The sequence below is a fragment of the Vombatus ursinus genome, unplaced genomic scaffold (assembly GCF_900497805.2).
Source record: "Vombatus ursinus unplaced genomic scaffold, bare-nosed wombat genome assembly UNPS02014775.1, whole genome shotgun sequence".
NCBI classification, from domain to species: domain Eukaryota; kingdom Metazoa; phylum Chordata; class Mammalia; order Diprotodontia; family Vombatidae; genus Vombatus; species Vombatus ursinus.
Window position 1 is genome coordinate 7,441,110 of NW_020954553.1, and position 22,030 is coordinate 7,463,139.

The 22,030-nt window shown below is 46.5% G+C and overlaps 1 protein-coding gene across 1 annotated transcript; it reads left to right on the plus strand.

Annotated features, from left to right (window-relative positions):
- The first annotated feature begins 285 nt into the window (after positions 1–285).
- On the plus strand, positions 286–6,667 carry FNDC5 (fibronectin type III domain containing 5). The gene is made up of 6 exons (XM_027864703.1): positions 286–315; positions 3,044–3,159; positions 3,761–3,959; positions 4,828–4,883; positions 5,844–5,974; positions 6,376–6,667. Exons 2-6 carry the CDS (start codon positions 3,100–3,102, stop codon positions 6,431–6,433), a joined length of 504 nt encoding a protein of 167 aa, XP_027720504.1. The 5' UTR covers positions 286–315; positions 3,044–3,099; the 3' UTR covers positions 6,434–6,667.
- The last annotated feature ends 15,363 nt before the right edge of the window (positions 6,668–22,030 follow it).

A 22,030-nucleotide genomic window follows, 5' to 3' on the forward strand; every position in this document is an offset into this window, starting at 1 on the left:
ATGAAGGTGGCGGCGCGCCTTCGGCCCTGAGTCCCAGAGCAGGCGGCGGGGACGACGGAGGGAGGAGCCGCCATGCGGGCGGCCCGGCCGGCGGACGCCTCCCTGCTCTACATCCCCGCCACGCTTCTGCTCTGCCTCAGCTCCGCCAGCCTGTGCTTGGTGGAGGCGGGTAAGGGGCCCGCAGGGTCGGGACCGGGGGCGGGAGGGCTGTGGAAGCGATACAGTTAACTCCCGGGAGGATTCTACTGGGGGAAGACCCAAGCTTTGCCCTTGGGGGCGAGGAGCCGGGGAATCAGACAGAAGGAGAAAAGACGGGTAGGGGGTTCTTTTTTCAGACTGCCCCTCAGTCCCCCCCCCACCATCTTGTCCATTTCTCAGCCCGTTGTCCTCCACCCCTAACTCCCCGTCTTCCCATACCCTCACTTCCAGGTCTCTGTCCCCCAGGCCCAATCTTTCCTTTCCCAATTTGTCCCTCAACACACTTAACCGCTGTCCCTCACCTTTCCAATCCCTCATTTCCTAGGCCCTGTCGGTGCCCTTCCCTACCTTTGTGCCCCTAACTCCAGATCTGTTGTTTCACCACTGCCCTCCAAATCTTTCAGTCCACTGATCACCATCTTACATTCCCATTGCGCCCCTCTTGTCTGGACTCTGGTGTTTGTTCCCAGGTTGCCCAAGGCCCTCTCTCTAGCCCACGAGGGAGCAACTGGAGTGGTAGCAGAGAACATAGGACTAGTCTTTGGTGCCCCGTCTGTGCCCCTTTTTCTACCCTCCCCCCAGCCTTAAGGTATAAACTCAATCTACATTCCCTTACCCTCCCCCCACTTGCAAAGTATTCAAACACACATACAGAGCACAGCACAACACAGAAACACTCCTTCAAGTGAATTCTTCAGGACTGAGAGCCTGGAACAGGGCAAGGGGTTGAGGGTATGTGTGTTAGGCAGAGATGCTCGAGATGAGTTGGTACCTGTAGTTTGGAAAGAAGAAATATTTTACCCAGTGATTATATCAAGGAAAATGTCACACACACTTGCAAGACTGTCTGTCCCCTGGCTTTGATGATTTTCTCCCATCTGTCTCCCTTTCTCTCTCTGCCTCTGTCTCTCCCCCTGTCTCCTGACTCTATGCTTCAGTTTTTCTGACTTTCAGCCTCTATAGCTGTCTCTCCAGCATTTATCTAATCCTATTTCTCAGTATCTGTTTTTCTTTCTCCATCTCTGTTTCTGGTGCTTTGTCTTCATGTTTCTTAGTCTATCTTTCTGTCTCTCCATCCCTAATGTGTCCATTCCTTCTGTCTGGCAGGAGGTTGGGGCAGGGTGAGAATTCCCCCAGTTTGGGTTCCTCTAATCACTGTGCCCTAACCCCACCAAATCTCCCTCCCCATTACCTTTACCCTCTAACACTTAACCCACAATAAATGATGAGTAGTAAGGGGGAATTTAGGAAGCAAAGTGAGAATAAAAAAGTATAGGGGACATGTCTTCCCTCCTTTACTCACCCCTCACCAATCTCTTACTCCCCCCCTTTGTCTTCTCCCTTACCTTTAAATCCTATTCTTTCCCTGCTTAACCTTTACCTCTCCCTTCTCTTTTCCTTTTTCTTAATCTTCCCCAATTCTTTCTCTCTCTCCATCTTTATACTTGCTTTTCTCCTCTCAGAAAGATCTTCTTGACCTCTCCCAAATGCTCTCCTGCCCTCTGTCTAAACCTTAACATTAACCTATCCAGTCCTTCACTTATTCTGTGCCCCATTAAGGATCAAGTCTTAGGGATTGGCTCCAATCAGGGACCTTCCAATAGTCAATATCTCAATTCTATTCCTGCTATTCCTCTTCTTGCCCTACCTCAGCTCTCAATATGTCAAATTTGGGAAAGAAGAATCTACTGGTGGCAGACCTAAAGGTTCTTCCTAGTATCTGTGTTCCCTCAGACTTAATAGGCTTTTCTCTCCCCATTCTTCTGGACTCCTACCCTGAGAACAGATTTATAGGGTGGTGGAATTAAGCCTCTCACTAAAGGTCATTGTCTCAGGGAAGGTTGTCTCCAGCCCTAATGTACAGTTGACCTCTCTCCTGTCCAGAAACTCTTGCCCTATTGTCCATCCAAAAGTGCCAGGGGAGGAAAGTAGGACTTAGCTCCTCTTGGGTCCTACTATCTTCCTATCACATGGTTGGGTCAAGGTCAGGGAACTTACTCTCCACCCAACCCTATAGAAAATCCACCAGTGATGAACCAGGTTCAGCTCTATTTTCCCCACTGGTAGACTCTGGTTCTCACTCTTGACTAAAGGGTGGAGGAAGGAAACTTGAAAAACATGGGACCTCTGCTCTTCTTTATGCTAGAGCTAGAAACAGAGTGGAAGGTGGCTCTTCAGATAGGCTGAGTTGGTTGTGATTTTTAACAGAACTAAACTGAGACCACCACTACTGACAAATGGTTTTCACCTTTCCCAACTTAGGCCAATGGCTACCACTATCTGCCAAGCTGGGAGCTAGGACTTGGGTCTTTTCTGCCCTGTATCCACCTAAGAATTATATGTTGTCAGGTTCAGCTAGGTGGCACAGTGGATAGAGCACAGGCCCTGGAATCAGGAGGACTTGAGTTCAAATCCGGCCCCAGACACATAACACTCACTAGCTGTGTGACACTAGGCAAGTCACCTAACCCCAATTGCCTAAAATAAATAAATAAATAAATAGAATTATATGTTATTGATGCACCCTGTTCTTCAGTTTCTTTCTTTATATGTGTACATGAGTCTTGGTCCATCACTGGGTGAGAAAGCAAGAACAAGTCAATAAGCTCCCCAGAGAGAGGTCCTGAAGGAAGTTAGGGAGAGGACTATTTGCTCAGCATCTTGGCTTTCATTAGTCCTGATTTCAGCCACCATTCAGCTAGACCCAGGCCGGCAGGGGAGGGACCTTGGAGACCTAGGATCTGGGGGGAGGGAAAACTCAGGTTCTCCTTCTGCCCACATCTGCTTATCAGGCAGCTTGGGCCTCATAGTTCATTCTGGTCTCAAATCCTGCCTCCCCCTGCAGATAGCCCCTCTGCCCCAGTCAATGTCACAGTCAAACAACTGACGGCCAACTCAGCTATGGTGAGCTGGGATGTGCTGGACGACGAGGTGGTCATTGGGTTTGCAATTTCTCAACAGGTAATATCAAACCTAGGGTAAGGTGGGGTGGGGGAGGTGTGAGGAAGGTGTGAAGGAGGAAGGGGAAGTGTGTTGCATGGGGTTGCATTGACTGACTTCTTTCAGTCACAGAGACTGGGCCTGCAGGTGGCATGTTGTGGGGAGGGAAGAATACATGGTAAGAATTGGGCAGTTGTCATGGGGAAGTGACCGGGTATGTGTGAGGGTGGGGCTGTTGTTGGGGTATAGATAGGGGGTTGGAGACAATGAGAGTACAGGGAAAAGGAAGTGGGGTTGCATGGAGAGAAGCTGGATGCAGTGAAATGGAAGGAATGGACAGAAACTGGAGGCAGTGGAATACTGGGGGAGGGGGTGGCAATGTAGAAAATGAGGAAGCAGTGGAGAGCAGTATGAATAGGACACTTCATGGAGTGGGGGGCCAGGGGGCCAGAGGCCGTATGGGGCTGCATGGACAGGGCCTAGAGGAGGTGGGCAGACAGCAGAGAGGGGCCAGAGAAAGTAGGAGCAGCAGGGACTGGACAGAGGGATTGGAGGCAGCTTGTAGAAAGAGAAGACAGAGTGGAGAGGGGCTGTACAGGGGTTCTGGCCTTTGCTATTGCAGAAGAAAGATGTGCGGATGCTGCGATTTATCCAGGAGGTCAACACCTCTACCCGTTCGTGCGCCCTGTGGGACCTGGAGGAGGACACAGAGTACATCGTTCATGTGCAGGCCATCTCCATCCAGGGCCAGAGTCCTGCCAGTGAGCCTGTCACCTTCAAGACCCCTCGAGAGGCAGAGAAGTTGGCCTCCAAAAACAAAGGCAGGAGCTCAAGGGCTGGGGTTAGGGAAAGAGTAGTTGAGGGAGGGGGCTGGAGGAGTGAGTAGTTTAGTGAGAACATGGCCTTGTGTTCTTCAGCCTTGAATTCCCTCAAAGGCCCTCTGGAAGGCACTCTAGTCAGTGGGGACCAAGGTTTGAGAAACTTGCAGGTAGGGCTCCAGTTCTGTTACAATGTGGAGGATGGGGCTGGAAGAAAAAGAACAAGCATTTGTACAGTGCCTACCATGTGGCAAGCACAGTGCTAAGTGCTTTACAGACATCCTCTCATTTGATCCTCACAACAACACTGGGAGGTAGACGCTGTTATTATCCCCATTTTACAGTTGAGGAAACTGAGGCTCAGAGAACGAAGTGATTTGCCCAGGGTCACATAGCTAGTAAATTTTCGAGGTTGAATTTGAACCCAAGTCTCCCTGACCTCAGACCCAGTGCTCTATCCACTGCACCACCAGTCCCTCTGGGACAACAGACTCTGGAGCCAGTCATTCTTACTCTTGTGAAATATAAGGAGACCACTATGTCTGAAGCTGAGTTGTCTGGAAAGAGCATTGAGCTTAGAGACAGAAGAGGGCTGAGTAGGAATTCAGTTGCCATTTCCTATTTGACTTTGGGCAAGGCAGGTCCCCTCTCTTCCCTGAGGCTGATTTTCTCCCCATCTGATACTGATAGCCCTGTTCTCCAGGGGCCTTTCTGAAACAAATCTCTCAAGTTGCCATTGCTGGCTTCCTGTGAAGAGGTGGTTTCCAGAGAGCCGGGCCTTTTAGCAGGGGATTTGCCCCCACAGGCAGGAGGGCATGTTGACATGTGGGGGTGAGGACTGGGGTTCAGTGTTCCTCCCTCTCCCCCACAGATGAGGTGACCATGAAGGAGGTGGGAGTGAAGAGCCAGCAGCTTCGGACAGGCGAGGTGCTCATCATCGTGGTGGTCCTGTTCATGTGGGCGGGTGAGCCTTCTGGCCCTGGAGAGGGAGAGCCTGGAAGGCTAGACCCCTCTGCCTTCCCTTTGGCTACATTACGGTCACTCAGGATCCCGTCTAAACCTCTCACCATAGGGCCCCTCTGCTTGGGAAAGGAAGGAGCCTGAGATTAGGGATGTGAGGGGAGTGTGTTATCCTGAAAAGAGCTTTGGCTCAGTCGGGAGACCTGAGCTCAAAACCTGGCTCTTAGACTTGCTAGTTAGATGACCTTGGGTAAGTCACTTCACTTTTCTCTGCCTCAGTCTCTTCTTCTGTAAAATGAGAATAAGGACACTTGTACTGCCCACCTCATAGAGTTATCAATTCCATTCAATTAAATTCAGTGAGCATTTATTCATGTGTTAGGTTCTGGGGATATAAGACAAAAAAGAAACAGTCTTTGCTAGCAAGGAGTTTATATTCATAAGGAAAGAGTTCATATACCAGAAAGCACAGAAAGGTTGAGTTCGTGGTGACGCTAGTGGCGATCTCTGAGAGAGGGCGCCAGAATGCTGCATGAAATTCTTCCCAGGACACCCCTGGGGGGGCCTGGGTCCCTGATCCTTTGTCTAGTCTTTCCTCTGAAGCCAGAGCCGTGGATCTTTGGCTGCTACTACATCTGGGCTAGGAGATGCACGTTTGCAGGGGCTTTGGCCCTATTGCCTGCAACTTTCTCTCCCTTTTGGCCCCAGGCTTCTCCTTCCCCCATCCCCAAAAGGAGACTGCTCTCCAGAAGTCACCATGCAAGTGTACCAAGACTGCTCAAGCAGACAGTCTCTTAAGTGGGGGGAGGAAGAGAAGGAATAACAAGAAAACACTCCAACACACACACACACAGTGTCCCTCGGGCTGAGGGCTGAGACCCTTGCTCTGGCCTCTCACTGCTCTAACCTCAGCCCTCACCTCCCCAGGTGTCATCGCCCTCTTCTGTCGCCAGTATGACATCATTAAGGACAATGAACCCAACAACAAAGAGAAAGCCAAGAGCGCCTCGGAGAACAGCACCCCAGAGCACCAGGGCGGGGGCCTCCTTCGAAGCAAGGTGAGGGTGCCCTTGGGGCCTGGCTCCCTCTCTGTCCCAAGGGCCCTGACAGTGGGGGGAAAGTGGGCCTTGGACAGCCCATTCACTTCCTTGGGGATGTCCCCAGGGTCAGCTTGGGGCCTGGTGCTGCTACAGCTGGACGGAGACCAGCTTGGCTGTAGCCCATGTTCCAGGGGAATCTCCAGATTAATTTTGGATCCTCTCCTTTCTCGGGGTGCCAAAGGCCAGTGCTATTGAAGGGAGGGGAAGGAGGAGGAGGAAGAGGAGGAAGAGGATAGGGGAAGGAGAAGGGAATTTCTGGTTGGATGAGGTACCAATCTGGGAAAGCTTCTGCCTGACTGCATGGCCTTGGGCAAGTCACTTACCATGTTTGGGCTTTTATTCCCTCCTCTATAAAACAGATATGAAAACCTCTTACCTACTCATTGGGCTTTGAGCACCTGGGAAGAACAGAACTAGAAGACCATTGTTCTGATGACGGTCATTCAGCTCCTGGTCCTCTCCATCTCCTCTTCTCTCTACGCTATCAGCCTTCTCACCTCCCTACCCCCAGAGCTGGGTTTCCTCTTCTCAATCCCTGCTTCCAGCATTTCTCTCTCCAGTGTGCTTTCCCTGAGAAGCAGCATCTCTCTGTCTCTCTGTCTCTCTCTCTCTCTGTCTCTCTCTCTCTCTCTCTCTCTCTCTCTCTCTATCTATCTATCTATCTATCTATCTATCTATCTATCTATCTCCATACTCACCAGCTCCAAAAATCCTCTCAATGGATCTAGTTGTCATAGGTATGCTGAAGCTCCAAGACACCAAGGACCAGTTGGAAAGATTGTAGTGAGGGGTGATGTTCATTGTCCTTGGGAACCCAAGAAATTGGGGGAGGCTACAGGCCAAACAGGAGGCTGGGAAACAATCAGGAGACTCCAGCATGTTCACGCTCTGGAGGGACTGGCTGGTTCCCAGCTTTCCAGTCCCAGAGGTCCAGGCTTCAACAAGGGTAGCCTGTTCCCACCACCCCCATAGGTACTCCACCTCTGACTTCTCACCAGCTCCAAGCCTACTAACTAGGCTTGGCAATTCCTCCCATTTTTCTCTCCCCACCTCCCAAATCTAAGCTCTTTATGACCATCACTGAAGCGTGACTGGCTTTCTGCAGGGAGACAACCAACATTTCTCTTTCCTTTTCCTTTTCCCTCTACCTCCCTGTACCCCACTCCAAAAAGCCCTGGAAGCAGGGAGAGGAAGGACTGTTCCATGGTTTGGGAAAGCATTCAGCTGGCTGCATGCTCCACTCCTGCCTTCCACCTCCATTCCTGCCTTCCACCTCCTTGTCCTATAATGGAAAAGGCAACTGAACTTTAAAAAAATTCAAAATCCTGATTTAAAAAAACAAGCCCAGAACCCAGCCCAATCACCAACTATTAGTATCTCCTATATGGAACCACAACACCTCTGACACAGTGCCCACACAAGCCAATCTTGTTTTTGCTTTCTCCTCTTTCCCAGACCACTTTCCCCTTTTGGAAAATGCACAATGTTTTCAGTCTTTCTGCATCCATGCCTGCTAGACTGAAAGCACCTAGAACCTAGCTAAGCCATGTTCCTCAAATAACTTGACAGGGAAGAGTAGGGCTTACAAGCTGGCAGTGATGCAGCTGCCTCCCTGCTTCTTCTCATCCAGCCATTATCAACTCTGGTTGGTTTGAGTGTGATGCACAATTTCCAAGATGATGTGTATGACACTCTTAGACTCTGTTCCAGTGAGTCTGAGAATGCCCCCATGGGACCTGGTCCACCTCTCATCACTCATTCTCCTATCTGTCTTCCTATGCCCTGCATCAGCTTGGTTCCTTGTGTCTAGTATGAGATGATGAGAGTGGGGTCAGAATCATTTTCAGAACTCTGATAGAGTTTTATCAATGATGGATCTAACAAGTGTCACCATTATCTGTTCACATCTGAACCTGGGTGGTTATGGGAGAATCCTGACATTGAGCCGATCCTGCTCAAAGACGGTTGGCAGAACCGATAAGTTCTCTAGCTGATTGAGCACCAAGACGGGCAGGGCAGGGCAGGCCTGGCCACTTTCTCTCTTCTGGGCATTTCTTCAATTCACCATCTCATCCAGGACTCTATAAAAGCCAATGGAGACCTTATATGCTGCTCTAGGTCCTTAGGAGAGTTCGGCTAGGAAAGATCTCCCTACTGCCTCTTTCTAGTGAGGAGGGATGCTTAAGAAGAGACTGGTGACAGAAGAAGAATTAGAAGGTAGTATAAAAAGCCTGATCTTCCCAACTCATGAAGGTTCATGACATGAAGAAAGACTGGTCCCCACATCTGCTACCAGAGAATGAATATGGGACCCTGAGATCCAAGAAAGAACACCAGCACCCAGGCCATAGCACCTCTAGCTGCTGCAAGCAGTGACAGTACCATCTTGCCATCCCCACCCCCCATCCCCAGGTTCCCACTAGCCAAGATCAGCCACCACCTCATTTTCCCATTCACTTTCAAATGGGTGACCAGGGGAGGCGGAAATGGAGTGAAAGGCTGAGCCCCTCCACATCGAGGGCTTCCCCACCACACCAAGAGAAGAGCCTCTCCATCTGTCTCATCTTGTGACTTCCATCCTTGCTGAATGGGGCTTCCAGCCAAGGCTCCTTAGAGAAGAGGTCTTTACCTCCGGTACTGTTAGAGCAATAACCAATTTTTAATGTAAAATAAAAAGGAAAATGAAAAGGCAGTTTGTTGTCATCTGGTCCATGCCCTGGTGCTGCCCTTGACTGTCAGTGGCTGGTGGTAAGCCAGGGTGTGTCAAGGAGGATATGGGGAAGCTGCTGGAGGAGGGGGGGAAGCTGGGAAGGAATGGCTTCCCTCCCTCCCTCTTGGCCTGAAGCTTTTTGAGAGATAGACGCCTGCTAGCCTAGCCCGTGCTGGAAGAGAAATTTTGAACAGATGGGGGTGCCATGCAGGAAGAGAAAAGAGCTGCTCTGTTATCATCTTCCAGAGGCTCCCCCACCCCCACCCAAATTCAAGCCCAGTAGCCTAGCTGCAAAAAACACCCAGCTTAGGGCTGCTGGATGAGGTTCTTCTGGTGCCTTTAGATAAAACATAGGAGCTGGATGGGGAAATGCAGAGTGCTTCCTTTTTGGGATGTAGGTCAGTACTTCCTCTGGCCTGGGTAAAAACAATTCTCCCATCTCTCCTGGGCAGCTGCTTTCTCTGGTTCAGACTTCCCAGTGGGGTGTTCTAGGCTATAAAAAGAACATTATGATGTCCCCTGACAGAAGGCTGAAAGGTTCGATAATAACTCTTATTAGGTGAGGAAAATACCGGGGTTCTCATGGTCCTGCCCTAAACTGAAACCAGGATGGAACTGAAAAACCACATAGGTCTGTCCTAAGGGATCTCCCCCTTCTGGGAAATACTGGGGTAAGAGGGACGGGACAGAATCCTTCTGAGGCTGATCAAGGTGGAGGGATGAGGCAGTCCACCCAGAAGCTGAGGAGGAGAAGGGAACAGTGCTTTCAAAAGCTCTCAGAAGGGGGCAGCTAGGTGACGCAGTGGAGTCAGGAGGACCTGAGTTCAAATCTGACCTCAGACACTTGACACTTACTAGCTGTGTGATCCCAGGCAAGTCACTTAACCCCAACTGCCTAGCAAAAAAACAAACAAACAAACAAAAAAGCTCTCTGAGGACCACCTCATGCTGCAGGGAAGTAAGGGGAGGAATACCAGCAGCTCAGACTCAGCGTTCCTATTTAGCAAAGGAGACTAAGAGGACTGGTTCTTGGGAACCTGGAACTGCTGTCTCCATTCTGCTCAACAAATCTCATGTTTATATAATAATTTAAAGTTTGCAAAGTGCTTACACATATTATCTTGTTTGAGATGTTGTATCCTCATATAAACATAGTATTCAAAATAAAATGTAAGCAGCTTGAGGGCAGTCCCTGGTACTTAGTAAATGCCTAATTATGGCTTATTGGATTGGTTTGGATTGGGCTTCACAACAACCCAATGCAGTGACTATTGCTGGCATTATCAGTCCCATTTTATAGATGAAGAAACTGAGGCAGAGATTAAGTGACTTGCCCTAGGTCACAGAGCTAGTGTCAGAGGCAAGATACAAGCCCTCAGCCTCACTACAAATCCAGTACTCAAGTCCTACACATGAGTTCAACCAAATCAAACACATGAATACAAGGTCTAAAAGGCAGAACTAGGGAAAAGATCTGGGGTTCTTACTGGACTGCAAGATTGATGAATCAACAGTATAACTTAGCAGCCAAAAAAATGCTCATTATGATCTCAGGCTACATGGATTCATTTATTTAATTTTTTTAAACAAATGTGTTGAGAACTTCTTTTTACATCACTTTTATTTCTCTTCCTGACTCCTTCCTTCATTTCCCTCTACCCTATCCAATAAGTCATCCCTTCAATAAACATTTATCAAGCATCTAAAACGTATCTAAGGATACACATTCCCTACCTTCAAGGAGTCCATATTCTACAAAGAGCAAATATAAGAACATTTGAAACAGAGGAGGACATTAACAACCAGGAAGAACGCAGTGAAGGCTTCATGGAGGAAGTGGCCCCTCAGCTTAGCCCTGAAAAGAACATATGTCCAGAACAAGGACATCAATGTCCCATTCTCTTCTGCCCTGGCCAGAATCCATCTATACCATTGTGTTCAGTTCTGGGACCGCCTTTTAGGCAGGACATTGACAAACTGGAACAAGCCCAGAGGAGGACAAGTGGAATGAAGAGGGAACTAGAAACTAGAATCATAGAATCTGAGAATTGGAAGGCCATGTAGTCAAACCTAGTCACAAAAGGAACCCCCACTATAACATACTCAACAAGTGGTTGTCTAGTCTCTACTTGAAACATCCAAGGAGGGGGAACCCACCAGCTCTTGAAGCAGCCCATTCCACTGACAGACAGCTCTCCTTGCTGGGAAGATTCTCCTTGACATCAAGCCTTAATTTGCTCTAGTAATTTCTGTTCATTGTTCCTTGTTCTCCCCTCTGGGGCCAAAAAGATTAAATTTAATCCCTCCTGCCTTTCAGATGACAGAATGACAACCCTTCAGATATATGGCTATTATATCCTCTCTGAGTCTACTCTCCTGCAAGCTAAGCATTCCCATTACCTTCAACCCACACTCACAAGGCATGGACTCAAAGTCCTTTGCCATCTTCATTGCTCTTCTATGACTATTCTCCAATTTAGCAACATCCTTTAAATGATGCTGCCCAAAACTGAACACAACATGCCAAAAGGGGTCTGATGATTTGTGGGATGAAGGAATGGGAAGGATATGTTTAACCATAAGAACAAAGAAAAGAAGAAGGAGGAGGAGGAGGAGGAGGAGAAGGAGGAGGAGGAGGAGGAGGAGGAGGAGGAGGAGGAGGAGGAGGAGGAGGAGGAGGAGGAGAAGAAGAAGAAGAAGAAGAAGAAGAAGAAGAAGAAGAAGAAGCAGCTGCATTTCTATAGCCCTTACTATGTACCAGGTACTGTGCTAAGCACTTTACAATTACTATCTCATTTGATCTTCACAACAACCCTGAGAGGTAGGTGGTGTTTTTATCTCCATCTTACAGTTGAGGAAACTGAGGCAGACAGGGGTTAAGTGATTTGTCCAAGGTTACCCAGCTAGTGTTTTGAGGCTCTGTCCACTGTGCCACCCAGCTGTCCTAAGTGAGGTTCATTGAATTTTCTTTCAAACCTCCATGACTCTTAAAATAATCCAACCTTACATTTCTTCTTACAGCAAGGGCAGTAGTGCTCAGCTCAAATTCAAAAGCAGGGAGAGCATGGTTCCAAGCACTGTGTGAGTTTAGAGACATTGCTCTCATCTGGCTGTACTCCCATAGCTCACCTATATTAGGGAAAAAATCACCCGCTGTTGGAACTTGGTCTATTCTATCTTATCTTGGCCCCAGGGCTCACACTGGAACTCAAGGGCCAAACAGGGTATACATTGCCCCTACTTAAAAGGTGCTGGATTTGGAGTCAGAAGACCTAATAGGGATAATCTGGAGAACCCCCGATCTGCTGGACTGGGGCATCTCCCAAAGAGCTAAGCATATGTATTTTTGCTCTGTGGGAAGCGATGCATATACACCTCTCCGCCCTAAGGAGCAACCAGGAGTTGCTGGTTTCCAGAGTCCTGTAGCAAGGACTAAGAAAGGTATCCCCATCCAGGAAATCAGATCACCCTTGTTATACTTGAGTTCAAATCCTGGCTCTCATTCACTAGCTGTGTGGCTTTGAGCAAATCACTGAAAATGCTTCCTCATAGGTCAAATGGGGGGTTGGACTGAATGATCTCTAAGGTCCCTTCCAGCTCTAAAGTCTCTCATCCTTTGACCTCCAGACTAGACTTGGCCTCACCTCAGTGAAGTCTGTGACTCATGCTGAGAAGTGAAGAGGTGGCAAAGAGGGAAAGGAGATCGGATGCAAGCAGCAAGCAAGGGTGAAAGACATTCTAGAGACTAGAATAAGGCTCGTCATCTAGAGTGAAATGAGAAGCCAAGGTTGCTTTTCCTTCCTTTCATGGAGGTCAACAAATAATTTTATCCTTCTCAACTAAATTCTAAAACAGGAGGGCTTTAGAATCATCCTTTCTTTGGATAAAAATGAAAATATGAGGTTTTCACCACTTTCTTCCTTAAATGCCTAAAGACCTGTTCCTCACTTCTTACCACTACAGACCACTCAATTGCTAGTTTCTACATTAGTCCTGTCTGCCTGCACCCTGTGTTCCTTGTGTCTAGTATGAGATGATTGGGCTGAGGTCAGAAGTTTTTTCAGAAAACTAAAGGAAGAAGGAACAAAAGACCTGAGACAGACCTAATCCAGTCTCTTTCAGAGTTCCATCAATGTCGGCTCTAACAAGTGACACCATATTTGTTGAGGTCTGACAACTGGGTGGTGACATGAGATTAGCAGCCCTGAGCTAACCCTGCATTGGACGGCAGCTGGCAGAACTGATCTGTTTGCCAGCTGTTCAAGCATGAAGGAGGGGCAGGGCAGTCTATCCCCTCTTTACTGGGTTTCCTTCAGGCTCCACTTGATCAGGACCTTGGAACCTCAGAGGTCAATATATTAAGTTAACCCTTTCTAATCTTAGGAGAATATTTAAAAACAATTTTTTTTCATTGATACAATTTGCTTGGACACATCAATCAGCCACTTCCCAATAAAGAACACTCCTCCCCCTTCCCACCCAAGTATCTTTGGAATCATTTTGTCTACTCTCATTTTCTGAAGTCAAGAATTTCTCAGATGCTTCCTCAACATACAGCATGAGCTCTCAAATACTAGATGAGTACAAGCTCTGGGTGCCTATCAAAAGGCAATGCAGTATAATGGAAAGAACTCTGGATCAGGAGCCAGGAAAGCTGGGTTCTAGTCTGGGCTGTGATAGTTACCAGATGGGTTCCCTGGAACAAGTCACAAACCTTTCTGAGCTTCAATCAATCCTATGTCTAAAATAGTTTCATTTTTTTAACCTGATATCCCTAGCACCTGGCACATAGTAGGGACTTAAATGCCTGTTGAATTGAATTGAACTGTATCCTAGGGCAAGTCACTTCATCTCTCTAGACTTTATCTTCCTCATTTCTAAAATGGGATTGATAAGGCTTGCAAAATGGAGCTTTGTGAGGAAGACACTTTGTCAATCTTAAAAGGTTACAGAAATGTGAATTGGGTTATTACTGCTTTTCCAGCCTGGAAAGACTTCAAGTGCAGACCTGGTCTTTGTACCTGTTGTCTGAGGACCACCCAGACAAGTTCAGAAAGGCTTAGCACCAAGGGGTTGACCACTAGGGGGGAAAATTAGGGTGGGGATGGGGGAGGTTAGGGAAGTACAGCAACTCAGGAGACCTACTAAAGTAGGGGTTCTTGACCTTTTTTGTGTTATGTATATCTCCGACAGTCTGGGGAAGCTTACAGACCCCTTCTCAGAATGTTTTTTTTAATTTTATTTTTTTCCATTCCAAATTCTTTCCCTCTCTCCAACAGCCCCTCCTCATTGAGAAGGCAAGAAATACAATATCCATTATACATATGGAGTCATGCAAAACATTTCCACAGTAGCCATGTTCTGGAAAAAGAAAAAGCAAGAAAAATAAAGAGAAAAAATACTTCACTCCACACTCTGAGTATATCAGTTCTCTATCTGGCAGTAGATAGCATTTTACATAACGAGTCCTTTGGAATTATGGTGGATCAGTGTGCTGATCAGAGTTCCTAAGTCTTTCACAGTTGATTATCTTGACAATATTGCTGTTACTGAGTAGATTGCTCTCCTGGTTCTGCTCACTTCATTTTGCATCAGTTCACAGAAGACTTTCAGGTTTTTCTGAAACCATCCCCTTTGTCATTTCTATAGCACAACCGTACTCTATCACATTCACATACCATAACTTGTTCCGCCATTCCCCAATTGACAGGCATCCCCCTAAGAATGTTTTAAATGCATAAAATACAAAGGATTACAAACAAAACCAAGGGCTAATTAAAATAAAGATGGAAATTTTTTCATATTCAAGTTCAAGGATTCCCTGAAATCTATCTACCGACCCCTTTGTGGACCCCAACTTAAGAACCTGTTTTACACTGTCCTGTTTTCCTCTTTGGGTGAAGTTGGGCGTGATTTGGGGACCCAAATGTAGACAAGATGTCTAGATCATATATGAGCACCTGTTCTAAAGGTATGGAGAGTCCATGATCTATGTCAAGTGGGAAAAAGGGCAGTCTCCATAAGGATGAAGTCATAGATCCTTGAATTATGGAGACTTAAGCAAAGGAAATATCCTTTAACAGGTGCTAGAGGGTGACAATTGAAGAATTATAATCTCCTCCTGGAATCAAGTTCCAATTGTCACTTGGGGGTGGGTGGGGAGAATGTAGGCAGTGAAATGATAAGACAGCAGTTTGCTAAGAAATTCCACTAGTGACCAGCTGTGACAAGAGGAAATCTCTCTCCCAACAGGTGCTCTGGCCTACAAAGGCAGTAAGCTCTCTCTAAAGCTGGCTCAGTAATCATCTCCCTTTTGTCTCAAAAGTTGGGAAGAAAATTTTGCCCCCTGCTATGTTTGTGGGGATGGGGTGTGGCTCTTCCTTGGGTGAAGATGCTGTGCTGGGTAATTATGCCCCCAGTTACAAAGGATTAGCTTATTCTGCTGGGAGAGGGTAAATCACCCCCACCCCCACCACTACTGAAACGGATACTCCCTATTCCAGCACAACGCTCTTAGCATCACAGAGAGGAGCGATGGACTTTCCAAGGCCTCCAAAGCTAGACCTGGCTGACCCCTAGAGCTGTGCATGATGTGCTGGTACCTTGCGGACCCCAGGTTCCATGCTACTGTGGATAGATCCATGAGCTCATCAAGGTGGATGCTCCCCGCAACAGTGCAGGTCACACAGTCTCTTTACCGTCTCCCCATCTTATGCAGCTCCTGCCTCGGTCATCTTCTGAGCCCTCTGATGTTTACTGATACCAATGTAGCACTTGGGTTATACAGCCGCTCTCTTTCACTGTGAATGGCCCACCTCCTTTTCCAGTCACACATATCTTTGATAATATCTTCTCTGAGACACGTCGCTGTTGGCAGCCTGCTCACACTGACCATGAGTCTTTCCATTGCCCCTTAGAACCCTCATGGCACAGTGGATAGAACACTGAGGCTGAAGTCAGGAAGACTTGAGTTCAAGAATCCCGCCTCAGACACATACTAGCTGTGTGACCCTGGGCAAGTCATTTAACCCTGTTTTACTCTGTTTTCTCATCTGTAAAATGGGAGATAACTGCCTCTACCTCGCAGGGCTGTTGTAAGGATCAAATGAGATATTTGTAAATTTCTGAGCACAGTACGTGGCACATAGTAGGCAGTATATGTTTATTCCCCTCCCTTCACCTCGCCACCCCCCCCACCCTCCCACCCCTGCCATTTTGATTCCCTGAGATCTTGGGCTTCCACGAAGGGCAGTCACATAACCTTACAAAGAGAACAGGCTGGTGTTAAAAAGATGGGCTTCTGCAGCAGTGAGTAGTTTAGGATTACCCAGTGCAATAGGATTTAGAGTGAGAAAGGACTTTAGAGATCCTTTAGCCCACCACCTTTGTTCAGCCAATTAAGGAAAGGAGATGATGAGGTGACCCAGGGAGTGACTCCAGACTCTTTCCTCTATGCCACGCTGCTCACTGACCCTCCCAAGAAGAGGAAACCGCAATGCATATAATACACATGATACCAAGGGCACACACAGTTACTGACACCAAACAGCAGCACATCTAGAGAACTCCCAGAAATGGTAAAATCCATACCAGTCAAAACATATGGTACGAGAGGAAAGGCTGCTCCCACTTGTTGCTATTTTATTTTCTCTGCATGAAGCAGAGCTCTTAAATAACAGCTAAGGAATGACAGCTATTGTTGCTCTCTGAAGCCCTTACCCCAGGGCCACCTGGAAGGAGCCTGGGCACACAATGCAATAGGCATTAGATAAGGAATTCAGGCTCTCTCTTTCATCCACCCCCATCCACCCGGGATAGGCTACCCCAGAGAAAGGGCTTCACACAATGAAAGCGCTTAATAAACGGCTTTTGCATCGAAATTGCTCATCCAGCTTGGCCCCACTGCTAAGAGAAGAGAAAATGCACTTTACTCCCTTCACTGCAGAAACAGAGGGCTAGGGATGTGGAATGTTGCATACACTACCAGCCTTGATTTGTTCGCTTTGCTGAACTGATTTTTTTCCTTTCTTTTTAAATCTTTGCTATAATGGCTGAGTGGGTTGCAAACGAGAGAAGGGGAGAGGAAGAGATCTACTTTGAAATTAATGGGTAAAGGGGCAGCTAGGTGGCACAGCGGATAGAGTGCTGGGCCTGGAGTCAGGAAGACTCGTCTTCCTGAGTTCAAATCCAACCTCAGACACTGACTAGCTGTTTGACCCTGGGCAAATCACTTAAACCGTTTGCCTCAGTTTCCTCATCTGCAAAATGAGCAGGAGAAAAAAATGGCAAACCACTCCTGTATCTTTGCTAAGAAAACCCCAAAAGGGGTCACAAAGAGTTGGACGTGACTGAAAAACGACTAAACGACAAGAATGTGATGTAAAAACAAAAAACATCCCAAAAATAAAATATAAAAAACAATCGCATGTTCAGTCATCTCAGTGGTGCCCAGTATATGGTCACGGCTTTGCCCAATCCAACCTGTTTCTCCTTCTGATTCCTCTGTTTCTGCCAGCAGCACCACCAATCATCTTATCTCCTAGGTTCAAATCTTTGGGGATATCTTTTGACTGTCTCCTCCCTATCGGATCAGCTAGTCTTTACAGTTTCACTCCTGAAACCTCTCCTATTCCATCTCTCTTTCTCTATTCTCACTAATAATAAAGTAGGACAGATCCTCCCATAATCTGGCAGTAATCCATGCTAGCATTCTCATATTGCTCCTGTCCACACAAACCAGATTAACCTATTCCCTGAAAGTTCCCTGCATTTTTCCACTCTTCTGTCTTTGCTCGCTGTTTCATATGCCTGGAATGTCCTTCTTCCACCTCTCGGCCAAGTGTATTTCTACACATTTTTAAGACTCAGCTCCAATGACACCTTCTCCAAGAAGCCTTCCCTGCTCCTCTGCTGGCCACACACTTTATTTCTGCCCCTTTGAGGATGTGCAGTTTCATCAATGCCAATGCTCCCTTCACCAAGTTAGACTACAATTCCCTTCCAGACCTGGGTTGCATGACAGAAAAGTCCCCAGTGTCGGCAAGTCTCTGGTGGTGAGCCTCAGACAAAAAGAGTTCATCTGTCTTTACTTGAAACTCTTCCTGCTTTGGTAAAGACCAAGTTAAGAGCTTCAGCTCCAGGGTCATCTCTCCACCACAATAGGGCATCAAAAGGCTTAGTATCAAGGAGAGTGTTATAAGACTTCTACTAGATCGTGAGCTCCATGAGGATAAGGATTACATTTTAACTAAACTTTAAATCTCTTCCAGTACCTACTGCACATTGTTCTGCACAACAGGATCAAACAACATATTTGTAAAGCACCAGCTCAGTGAATAGCACATAGAAAATCCTTAATAAATGTTTGTTCTCTTCCCCTTCCCTTCCGGACAAGATTTTCTAACCGAACTGACTTCCATCCATCTCCCAAAAGAAGCAATGCATTGAAATGTGGGCTTCCTTCTTGTTGATGGTGATACGGCATGAGGAGCTCCTCTTTCAAGACCCCACCCCCCATTTCAGACAGGAACACCAAGATTCTGGTATGGGCAGAAATCTGACCTTTCCTCCCACCTCAACCAACCACAGCAGCAGCAGGAACGTGATCCATCCTGTCAAGTTCTTGATGTGTACCATACAGAGGTTCAAATCCTCATCAGACTGAAACATTCCTCCAAATGAAGCAATGCCTTTTTCAACACTATAATTTACCCTCAAAGAATCAGGAGTAGCCACTCCCACATCCCTGGCAACATCGTTCTAGATAGATGTACTACAAGAAAGCCGCCACCCCCTCCTCAGCAACGACCCCTCCAGTTGACTACCCATGCTGTGCGGTGCCATGAAAGGTCCTATGGCCCTAACTAGCCACACCACACACAGCACTGGCCAGGAATGTGCCTTTGGATGTTTGACAGCAATTAACTCAATTTCTATCAAAGAAAAGAATGTGCTTAAATGGGTAGCTTTCAAAGTAATTTCAGTCTTTCAGTCATAGGGTTCTTTGGGGCTTACATTGGATGGCGAGCTAAAATGTGAATCAGGTTCTAAACTGAAAAACTGAGTCAATACTTTTTTTTTTTGCTTTGTCAAGCCCAATGGCAAGAGCTTCTTCATGAGGGGATGTTAAAGTGGAGTGATCTCCATGCCTTACTTTTTACTGGTGCAGGAGTTCCAGAATATAATCCCTCCATGCCCTCTTGTTCTCATCTTTAAAGGGGAGCAACAGATAGTTGGCATTTCATTTGAGAAACATCTTACAGTTTCACTGGAAGCTGGGTGGGGCGGAAGAGGTAAGACAGCTAGATGGTTCAGTGGATAGCGCACTGGACCTGAAGACAGGAAGAAGAGTTCAGATGCTGCCTCAGATACTTCCTGGGTGACCCTAGGGAAGTCACTTGGCCTCTTTCTGCCTCAATTTCCTTAACTATAAAACAAGGATAGCATCTTTTTATAGCACTTACCACCCAGGCTTGTTGTGAATACCAAATGAAGTATTTGTAAAGGGCTTAGCATAGCGCTTCAGACATAGTAGGCACTTAGTGATTGTTCCCTTAGTGGACTGCAAGTTCACTACAGCTATAAAAACTAATGCAATCATAGGCTGTATTGAGAGGCAAGATGACCAAGTCTGGGAAAGGGATAGCCCCATCACACTCTGCCTTGGTTAGACCACATCTGGAATGCAGTCAGAGACAGACACCACATTTTAGGAAAACTGGGAGTGTCGAGGGAGACAGTGCAACCAGGATGAAGTTCAAAAGAAGTGGGGCTATTTAGCCTGGAAAAATTGGGGGGAAGGGTCTTCAAAGTATCTGAAGGGCCTTCGAATGAAAAAAGAACTGTTCTACTTGGCCTCAAGGGACAGAAATATGAATAATGGGTACTACTTGCACAAACTTACTCAGGCTGAATACAAGCAGAACTCCCTAATCAATCAGAGCTACCCTAAAGTGGAATGGACTGCTTCAGATAGGAGTCGGCTCCTCCTCCATAGGCCTCTTCAGACAGAAGCAGACTGACCGCATGGGTAAAGTCTGAGGCGGGAGACTGAACGTCCGATTCAGAGAATGCCTCCTAGGCCAGTCTGGCTAGGCTGGAGGGTTAAATCGGAAGGTCCCCATCATCTCTACCAGTTCTGGGATTCTATAGTCTGACCTTTCTCTCCCATTAATGAATACAAACAAAGAGGAAGGAGCATTAGGGTCCACCCAACTTGTTGGAGGCCTTTCTCTGCTTCTTCGAATGTTTCATGAGTAGCTAAGGTGGTACGCGAGCCAACTCTAATTCTTCACCCTCAAGACGCCTACTTTTCTGGTCATACATGTCCTGGATGACATCTCTCATGCACGTCCTCATATACAAGTCATTCCCTACCTCTTATACAAATAAAAGCAGCAACAACAGACTCATAAAATAATCTTTCTACAGAAGTAGTAGAATGTCATAATCACTGCTCTGTGATGAGAGGCGGAGGGGGCCTAGGTGTACCACATACTGAATGAATGAGGCAACTAGGAGCACAGTATATAGAGGGATGGGTCTGGATTCAGGAAGATCTGAGTTCGAATCCTAACTCAAACATTTATAAGTTAGGTGATCCTATCTAATTACTTAATCTGCCTGCCTCAGTTTCCTCATCTGTAAAATGGAGATTCTAAGAGTATCTACTTCCAAGAGTTGGTGTGAGGATCAAATGAGATATCTGTAAAGTGCTCTGCAAACTTTAAAGTGCTATTTAAATGTAAATTTTCATTACTATTATTATCATTATCATCACTATTATTATCATTATTATTACTGCCATGGACCATGAGACCCTGGTGAAACCACAATCTGAGCCTTTTTTTCTCATGTGAGATATAATTGGACTGGAATACCAGGTATTCCCCAACTCTTTTCTATAATTCCTTAACTTAACTCACAAAAGTTAACACCAAATGTACACAAATACCAAACTTTGAAAATACAGATATCTACATCTGGAACACTTATGCCCTACCACCAACCTCATAATAGAACATGCTATGTTAAAGAATTTTCCTCGGTATTGTTTTTGCTTCATGGAATAACATGTTAATCGTTAGGAAACAGTCTTCTCTTCCAATCCAAGTTGGTTAAGTGCCAAAGCTTCGGAAAAACAGGATTATTTAAATAGAAAAGCCATGTGACTGTCACATTCTCTGGCTATCCCCTCATTCATCTGATCTGCCTAAGTAAGGCAAGATCTCCCATTACAGTCAGCCTGCCATAAAAAACCCTACAGCTGAGCATGGAATGGGATGCTTTTAAACTTAAGCCAAGAACTGCCCCTTCACCTTTCCGGAGGCAGGGTGCACTCAGTTCAGAAAACAGACTCCTGAAACAGCTGCCGGGCCTGCTCTTTCAACTGTATTTATTTTAACTTCTTTGTGGTCCCAAGGCAGTTATATTCAATGTCTCACTCACTATCAGTCTACTTCCAGGGCCATCCTGTGAAGTAAATCAATGCACAAACTATCAGTTCAATAAACTGATTTTGATTCATTTTGTAGGCCAACTTGCCTTTTGTTTTCTAAGTTACAGAATCTGAACTAATTAAGGAAAGAATGAAGTCCTACCTGGGAAAATGGAAAAATACTTTCTAGGCTTGCTCCTTAAAATCTACTCTGTGGCTTACAAGATTAGTATGCCTGAGTAACTTTTTTCTAAACTGGGACAGGAATTCTGCCCCCACAGATTAAATACACACACACCAAGTCCAGGACCAGGTCAAAGCAAAGCCAAAAACAGGACCAAGGCTGGTTTAAAAGCAAAAACACAAACCCCAAGAATGCCACCACCCACGTAAGATGTGTATAACCTCTGCGGAAACAATAAGCACAGTGCAGACAATGGGCGACATTTCTAAGCCTAGGAAGGACCAAACTTGTCAATGTCACTTTGGGGAAGGTGGCTCAGTACAAGAGTCAGAAGATCTGGACTAAAGTTTTAGGCTCTGTCACTTGGGAACTACATGAGCAAGGTTAAGTCCCTTGGTCTCTCTGAACCTCGGTTTCCTCATTTGTAAAAGGAGAGGGCTGGACCAGATAAGAGGCAGGATAGCACAATGCAAAGAGCCCAATCCTATATTTGTCACTATGGACACGGCCTTAGGCAAGTCACTGACATCTGTGGGTCTCAGTACCTTCAATTGTAAAATGAAAGCTTTGCCGTGTGACCTTAGGACAAATTATTATAACCCTGAGCCTCAGTTTTCTTCATCCAAAAAATGGAAAGAATACCTGCAATACCTACTTCCACTGTTGTCATGAAATTCTGACAGC